Source organism: Lipotes vexillifer, unplaced genomic scaffold (assembly GCF_000442215.2).
Source record: "Lipotes vexillifer unplaced genomic scaffold, Lipotes_vexillifer_v1.1 scaffold2129, whole genome shotgun sequence".
Taxonomy (NCBI): domain Eukaryota; kingdom Metazoa; phylum Chordata; class Mammalia; order Artiodactyla; family Lipotidae; genus Lipotes; species Lipotes vexillifer.
Genome location: NW_006774629.1, coordinates 51,437 through 60,419, shown reverse-complemented (window position 1 = coordinate 60,419; position 8,983 = coordinate 51,437). Strand labels below are relative to the sequence as shown.

Genomic DNA, 8,983 nt, shown 5'->3' with positions numbered 1-8,983 from the left:
ACCAAAAAAAAAAAAAAAAAAAAAAAAAAAAAAATCTACAGATATTACCAGATGTCCCCAGCGGGGAGGGGCAAAATCACTCCACCCTCCCCCACCTCATTTGAGAACTACTGGCCTAGATGGCTAATGCTTGGGGTTCCACTGCAGTTTCTTAGGATTTTGGTGTGGTGGCCCCTGTGGAAAGAGCTGAGATGCACCTCTTGGCATTCAGTCTCCTCAACATGGGTAAATTTGTATACCCAGGTATTCCGAAAAGGCCCTTGGTCTGACTGGCCCTCCCTTACCCGTTCTTTTTTTTTGACAGGCAAGAAGTAGATTTATAGGATGCTTGTGAGGGATACAAGTGGGAAGGCGAGGGAGCTCTGCTCCAAGGATTAAGTTGAGCTACATTTTTATAATGAGAGGAAAGTGGGGGAGGGGGAAGAGACCGCCTTCTTCCTCATTCTTCGAGTAGATGTCAGGCTTACATCCGACCCCATTCTTCAGTGCCCAGCTCCACAAGGCATTCTTTGATTCCCCTCAGTGAATTTCTCTCTGCCACATAGTAGACACTTGCTACATGTTAACGTTTATTCTGTTTTGTATCTTCATCACTGGTCTATGGAGTGCCCCAAAGAAGACATTCCTTGAAACATTATATCATTGTTCAGGTCATAATGCTTGTTATAAAAATGTTTACAATATTGAATGATTGCGAGTAGGGAGGGCTTTGGTTGTGAGATGTTCTTGCCATCCTTGGAGAGCATGGGAGAAGCCCAAAAGTTGGAAATGGGTGCCTAAAAGGCTGACTCCTGGTCAGCATGATGTGCTAGTCCTGCTGTGATGAGGGAGACTAAGCTAAGAGTCCAGACCTGGTTAGGATAGGATTGCCATTTATTGAGCATTCACTGTGTGGCAAGTACTTTATTTATTAGGACACTTTACATTTAAATTCTCACAGTGACCCTAGGAGGGAGATACCATTATCTTTGTTTTATAGATGAGAAGACCCAGGCACAAAGAGTTGTGATCACTTGCACACTTGATTCTCAGAGCCAGGATCAGAACCTGTGCCTGTCATACCTGTGCTCCTGCCACTCCCACAGAGAAGTATGTGCCAACCATTGTTTTAGATGCTTTTACCCATGAGTCATGGTTTTTCAGATTTTCCAGGTGAGGGAAAAGAAGGTCAGCTAAGAAGTGGTGAAACTAAGATCAGAACCTGGTCTGTTGGACTAGAACCCAAGCTCTTTTTTTTTTTTTTAATTTTATTTATTTATTTTTGGCTGTGTTGGGTCTTCGTTTCTGTGCGTGGGCTTTCTCTAGTTGTGGCGAGCGGGGGGCCACTCTTCATCACAGTGCGCGGGCCTCTCTTGTTGTGGAGCACAAGCTCCAGACGTGCAGGCTCAGTAGTTGTGGCTTACGGGCCTAGTTGCTCCGTGGCATGTGGGATCTTCCCAGACCAGGGCTCGAACCCGTGTCCCCTGCATTGGCAGGCAGATTCTCAACCACTGCGCCACCAGGGAAGCCCCTAGAACCCAAGCTCTTAATCACTGTCTTGTACTGCCTCTGTGGAAGGACCTGGGCTGCCATTTTTATAGCTGGGTAGAAGGGTTTTAGAAATCAGGTCCTCAGTTCAAGGTCAGATAGCATGTTGGGGGGAATCTTGAGATAGAATTTATAGAGATTAAACTATTCCCTACCCCCAACCCCAGTCTAAATTTTTTTAAATATATTTTTTTCTGAGTCTAAAATAGAGAAAGTAAAAACTGTGACTCCACTACTGAAAAGATAATCATGTTTAATGTTAAAAACCTTATTTATTTATTTGAATAGTGAATATATGCACATGGTATAAAATTCAGAAAATTCCAAAGGATATACAGTAAAAAAGAAGATTCTCTCCCTTCCCTGACTTGTTACCTATTTTCTTTCCCAGAAATGACCACTGTTATACTGTTTATATTTTTATGCCTTTCCCTCTCCCCAAGTTTTTTTTTTTTTAATTTTAATTTTAATTTTTTGGCTGCATTGGGTCTTAGTTGTGGCATGCAGGATCTTTCGTTGCAGTGTGCAGGCTCTTCGTTGTGGTGTGTGGGCTTCTCTCTGGTTGTGGCGTATGGGCTCATTAGTTGCAGTGCGTGGGCTCTCTAGTTGTGGCATGCGGGCTTAGTTGCCCGCGGCATGTGGGATCTTAGTTCCCCTACCAGGGATCAAACTGGCGTCCCCTGCATTGCAAGACGGATTCTTAACCACTGGACCACCAGGGAAGTCCCCCCAAGTTTTGATTATGAAACTTTTCAAACTTACACCTGTGTTTTACTTAATCATTTGAAAGTAAATTGCAGACATAATGACGTTTCACCCCTAAAGGATTCAGCATTCATCTACTAAGATCACTCTTCTGTTTACCAGTATACCATTATCATACCTGAGAGAATTAATTTCCTCATGTCATCAGTTATCCAGTTTATATTCAAGCTTCCCAAATTGCTCCCCCAAATGTCTTTTTGGGATTTTTTTGGAACCAGAATCCAATCAAAGTTTGTGTGCTCCCTTTGCTTATGTCTCAGTAATCTCTGTATCCTGGAATGGTTCTCCCCAAAAGACATTGACTTTTCAAAAAGACCAGACCAGTTGTCTTGTAGAATATCCCACATTCTGTGTTTGTCTTAAGGTTTCTTCATGCTGTCATTTACCATGTTTCTCTAACTGCTGTATTTCCTGTAAACTGGAAGGTAGGTCTAAAGGTTTGTTTAGATTCAGGTCAAATATTTTTGGTAAGATACTTCATAGGTGATGCTGTGTGCTTCATGTATCACTATAGGAATATGCCTTTTTAAAAAAATTTATGTTAAAATACACATAACATAAAATTTACCATTTTAACCATTTTTGAGTGTACAGTTCAGTAGTGTTAAATATATTCACATTTTTGTGCAACCAATCTTCTGAACTTTTTCATCTTGCAAAACTGAGACTATACTCATCAAATAACAGCTCTGCATTTTCCCCCTTCCCTCAGCCCCTGTGTGTTTTTTTGTTTTGTGTGTTTTTTTTTTTAAACTTGGTTGAGATCAAACTGTGTTGAGTTTTGTATCATGCTTGTTTCTCCTGTTATGGGTATTTTCCCGTCATCAAAGGTTGTAGAGGGACTTCCCTGGCTAATACTCCACACTTCCAATGCAAGGGGCGTGGGTTCGATCCCTGGTTGGGGAACTAAGATCCCACAGGCTGTGCAGCATGGCCAAAAAAAAAAAAAATGTTGTAGAATGATTTATTCTGTGAATATACCATTTCCTTAGATGGGGTTCTAGTTTTTGGCTGCTGTAAGTGGTAACTGCAAAGGAGCTGTTTTTCTAAGCCTTTGATCCAGGGCTTTGGTCAGGCCCGGCCTTTACAGGGGCAAAGCAGTATTTTGTCCTCTTGTTAGTCTGTGCACTGAGTGATTAGGGAACATTTATGTTCTTGTCAATGTCTCCTTTATTCCTTTTCCTCTCCCCTTCTTCCTGACTTCCCCTCCTCTACTTTGTCCTGTCCTCCCTTAGGTAAGTCAAATCTCATGGATGCCATCAGCTTTGTGTTGGGTGAGAAAACCAGCAACCTGCGGGTAAAGACCCTGAGGGACCTGATCCATGGAGCTCCTGTGGGCAAGCCAGCTGCCAACCGGGCCTTTGTCAGCATGGTCTACTCTGAGGAGGGTGCTGAGGACCGCACCTTTGCCCGTGTCATTGTTGGTGGGTGAGGCTGGCCAGAGGTTCTCCTTGGGTCCACGGGCATCGGGGGGTGGCTAGATGTTGGGGTAGGAGGGAGGCCTAACCCTCGGCTGACTCATGCATTGTCTTGTAGGGGGTTCCTCTGAGTACAAGATCAACAACAAAGTGGTCCAGCTACATGAGTACAGTGAGGAATTAGAGAAGTTGGGCATTCTTATCAAAGCTCGTAACTTCCTCGTCTTCCAGGTGGGCATTTTTAACAATTATTGGCTACCTGCTTTTTGTTCTATCCCCACTGGACCTGCTCCATCTCTGGCTTCATCATCTCTCCCCTGAACTAATGTAACAGCTTCCTCACTGTGCTTCCCGACTCCAGTCTTGCCCCTTCCTGTTCATCCCCTAGGCCAGGATCATCTTATGGGAGCACAAATATGTTTCTTTTCCTCCTCTCCTTAAAACATTTCAGTGATTTCTCATTGCCTTCTGATGGCAGTTCTCAAATTGTAGTCTCCAGATCGGCATCAACTGGGGACATGTTAGAAATGCACATTCTCAGACCTTACCCCAGACCTATAGGGGCAGAGACTGTGGGGTGGGGCCCAGCAATTGGTGTTTTCCCAGGCTCTCCAGGTTATTATGATGCACACTAAAGTTTGAGAACCGTTGCCTTAGCATGAAATCCAATTCCTGTCATTCATGAAACACCACCCTTTGGTTCTTGCTTACCTCACTAGCCTCATATGCCATTACTCTTCCCTTCTAGCCCTGCCCTCCAGCCTAATTAAGCCTTTTACAGTTCCCCAAATTCACCTGCTTTCTTTAGCCTACAGGCCTTTGTAATATTAATTTTCCTCTATGTGAAATAACCTCGTCTCTCTTACTTTCTTTTTTTTTATAAATTTATTTATTTTTGGCTGTGTTGGCTCTTCGTTTCTTTTTTTTTTTTTTTAACATCTTTATTGGGGTATAATTGCTTTACAATGGTGTGTTAGTTTCTGCTTTATAACAGAGTGAGTCAGTTATACATATATATATGTTCCCATATCTCTTCCCTCTTTGTCTCCCTCCCTCCCACCCTCCCTATCCCACCCCTCCAGGTGGTCACAAAGCACCGAGCTGATCTCCCTGTGCTATGTGGCTGCTTCCCACTAGCTATCTATTTTACATTTGGTAGTGTATATATGTCCATGCCACTCTCTCACTTTGTCACAGCTTACCCTTCCCCCTCCCCATATCCTCAAGTCCATTCTCTAGTAGGTCTGTGTCTTTATTCCTGTCTTACCCCTAGGTTCTTCATGACATTTTTTTTTCTTAAATTCCATATATATGTGTTAGCATACGGTATTTGTCTTTCTCTTTCTGACTTACTTCACTCTGTATGACAGACTCTAGGTCTATCCACCTCATTACAAATAGCTCAATTTCGTTTCTTTTTATGGCTGAGTAATATTCCATTGTATATATGTGCCACATCTTCTTTATCCATTCATCCGACGATGGGCACTTAGGTTGTTTCCATCTCCGGGCTATTGTAAATAGAGCTGCAATGAACATTTTGGTACATGACTCTTTTTGAATTCTGGTTTCCTCAGGGTATATGCCCAGTAGTGGGATTGCTGGGTCATATGGTAGTTCTATTTGTAGTTTTTTAAGGAACCTCCATACTGTTCTCCATAGTGGCTGTACCAATTCACATTCCCACCAGCAGTGCAAGAGTGTTCCCTTTTCTCCACACCCTCTCCAGCATTTATTGTTTCTAGATTTTTTGATGATGGCCATTCTGACTGGTGTGAGATGATATCTCATTGTAGTTTTGATTTGCATTTCTCTAATGATTAATGATGTTGAGCATTCTTTCATGTGTTTGTTGGCAGTCTGTATATCTTCTTTGGAGAAATGTCTATTTAGGTCTTCTGCCCATTTTTGGATTGGGTTGTTTGTTTTTTTGTTATTGAGCTGCATGAGCTGCCTGTAAATTTTAGAGATTAATCCTTTGTCAGTTGATTCATTTGCAAATATTTTCTCCCATTCTGAGGGCTGTCTTTTGGTCTTGTTTATGGTTTCCTTTGCTGTGCAAAAGCTTTGAAGTTTCATTAGGTCCCATTTGTTTATTTTTGTTTTTATCTCCATTACTCTAGGAGATGGGTCAAGAAGGATCTTGCTGTGATTTATGTCATAGAGTGTTCTGCCTATGTTTTCCTCTAAGAGTTTGATAGTTTCTGGCCTTACATTTAGGTCTTTAATCCATTTTGAGCTTATTTTTGTGTATGGTGTTAGGGAGTGATCTAATCTCATACTTTTACATGTACCTGTCCAGTTTTCCCAGCACCACTTATTGAAGAGGCTGTCCTTTCTCCACTGTATATTCCTGCCACCTTTATCAAAGATAAGGTGACCATATGTGCATGGGTTTATCTCTGGGCTTTCTATCCTATTCCATTGATCTATCTTTCTGTTTTTGTGCCAGTACCATACTGTCTTGATTACTGTAGCTTTGTAGTATAGTCTGAAGTCAGGCAGCCTGATTCCTCCAGCTCCATTTTTTGTTCTCAAGATTGCTTTGGCTATTCGGGGTCTTTTGTGTTTCCATACAAATTGTGAAATTTTTTGTTCTAGTTCTGTGAAAAATGCCAGTGGTAGTTTGATAGGGATTGCATTGAATCTATAGATTGCTTTGGGAAGTAGAGTCATTTTCACAATGTTGATTCTTCCAATCCAAGAACATGGTATATCTCTCCATCTGTTTGTATCATCTTTAATTTCTTTCATCAGTGTCTTATAATTTTCTGCATACAGGTCTTTTGTCTCCTTAGGTAGGTTTATTCCTAGATATTTTATTCTTTTTGTTGCAATGGTAAATGGGAGTGTTTTCTTGATTTCACTTTCAGATTTTTCATCATTAGTATATAGGAATGCCAGAGATTTCTGTGCATTAATTTTGTATCCTGCTACTTTACCAAATTCATTGATTAGCTCTAGTAGTTTTCTGGTAGCATCTTTAGGATTCTCTATGTATAGTATCATGTCATCTGCAAACAGTGACAGCTTTAATTCTTCTTTTCCGATTCGGATTCCTTTTATTTCCTTTTCTTCTCTGATTGCTGTGGCTAAAACTTCCAAAACTATGTTGAATAAGAGTGGTGAGAGTGGGGGCTCTTCGTTTCTGTGCGAGGACTTTCTCTAGTTGCAGTGAGCGGGGGCTGCTCTTCATCGCGGTGCGCGGGCCTCTCACCATCACGGCCTCTCTTGTTGCGGAGCACAGGCTCCAGACGCGCAGGCTCAGTAGTTGTGGCTCATGGGCCTAGCTGCTCCGCGGCATGTGGGATCCTCCCAGACCAGTGCCTGAACCCGTGTCCTCTGCATTGGCAGGCGGACTCTCAACTACTGCGCCACCAGGGAAGCCCCCTCGTTTACTTTCTTGGTTAGTTTCTTCCCCATCTTCCAAACTCATCTTAGATGTCACCTTTGGGAAACCTTCCTACATAGGTACCCCTACCAGTCTCCTACCCTCAAGCTTCATTTAGTTCTTTTTCTGTGCTACTGCTGTCACTGCACGTAACACACGGTGTTGTCTCTGCTTCTATTTCTTCTGTTCCCCATGTACCTCAGAAGGCAGGGAATGTGTCCTCAAAGCTCAGTGGTGAAATGAGGCACCCAGTGTGGGGAAGGGATCAGTGAACTTTTTCTGAATGATTGAGTCGGAGTGGGTAGCGGGAACTGGACTGGCTAGGGTCTAAGTGGGGAGAGTGTTTTGACCTTTTCTAGGGCGCTGTGGAATCTATTGCCATGAAGAACCCCAAAGAGAGGACAGCTCTTTTTGAAGAGATCAGTCGCTCTGGGGAGCTGGCCCAGGAATATGACAAGCGAAAAAAGGAAATGGTGAAAGCTGAAGAGGACACGCAGTTTAATTATCATCGCAAAAAAAACATCGCAGCTGAACGCAAGGAGGCCAAACAAGAAAAAGAAGAGGTAGGTGGCCAGGTTGCCTCTGGGCTCTGAGAGGCCAGATTGAAGCCAGTGCCTTACTGATGCACCCCTGCCTCCACACCCCTATTTGCACAGGCTGACCGCTACCAGCGCCTGAAGGATGAGGTGGTGCGAGCTCAGGTACAGTTGCAACTTTTCAAACTTTATCATAATGAAGTGGAAATCGAGAAACTCAACAAAGAACTGGCCTCTAAGAACAAGGAGATCGAGAAGGACAAGAAGCGGATGGACAAGGTAGAGGATGAGCTGAAGGAGAAGAAGAAGGAGCTGGGCAAAATGATGCGGGAACAGCAGCAGATTGAGAAGGAGATCAAGTAAGTGGCAGGCCTGGGCATGTGACTTGTGGAAAGCCAAGAGGCTGTGCTGTTTCCTTGGGCTCCTCTGAGCCCAGAGCCCATTGCCTGTACTAGTTTCTCTATCTTCCCCTTGACTTGCTTTGGCTAGAATCAGACACATTTGTTGACTTGCATTTTAGACAAATAGAGTATTTAAGTACTCAGACTCCGGGTAGATAGGTACTCAGAAGAGGAGAACTTGAAAGGGGTGGTGGTTTTGCCAAGTGAGAAGAAGTGATGGGAAGCCACTTGTGGCTGGTAGTCTCTTCCTAGAAGAGGAAAACTGGAGCTTGAAGTTTAAAGGACAGAAATTTGAAAAGGTTAAGTCAGATTACGTGAACACAGGTTACTCTTGGGAGTTGTTACTGAGGGGCCTGGCCTGGCTAGGGTTGAGGCAGGGGTGGTAGCTTTACCTTATAGAGTGGCTGGAATGCATTTCTAGGGAATAGCCCCTGTTTTGAGGATCTGTGGGGCATCAGGCCCTTGTTCTTTTAGGCACTTCCCTGAGGCTTGGAGTTTAGGCCCCCTTTGGATTAAAAAGCCTTGGACCCCTCCCTTCTCCCACAGTGCTAACTGGTTTCCCCCTCCCCTCTGGCAAAAGGGAGAAGGACTCAGAGCTGAACCAGAAGCGGCCTCAGTACATCAAAGCCAAGGAGAATACCTCCCACAAAATCAAGAAGCTGGAAGCAGCCAAGAAGTCCCTACAGAATGCTCAAAAGCATTACAAGAAGCGTAAAGGTGACATGGATGAGCTGGAAAAGGAGATGCTGTCAGTGGAGAAAGCCCGGCAGGAGTTTGAGGAACGGATGGAAGAGGAGAGTCAGAGTCAGGGCAGAGATTTGACCCTGGAGGAGAATCAGGTAAGCTCTTGGGCGGTGCGGGGGGGAGAGTAGAGAGATCGCTGGGCTGACATGGACTGACTTGGTCATCCCTGTCCTCTTTCCATGTCCCTGACACAGGCGAAGA

The 8,983-nt window shown here is 43.7% G+C and overlaps 1 protein-coding gene across 1 annotated transcript in view; it reads left to right on the top strand.

Moving 5' to 3' along the window:
* The window catches only part of SMC1A (structural maintenance of chromosomes 1A), a 35,026-nt gene that overhangs the window by 2,869 nt on the left and 23,174 nt on the right, over window positions 1-8,983 (top strand). Inside the window, 5 exon segments of the mRNA XM_007449393.1 lie at window positions 3,528-3,716; window positions 3,829-3,941; window positions 7,461-7,664; window positions 7,758-7,996; window positions 8,619-8,941. Coding sequence (XP_007449455.1) covers window positions 3,528-3,716; window positions 3,829-3,941; window positions 7,461-7,664; window positions 7,758-7,996; window positions 8,619-8,941 — 1,068 coding nt within the window.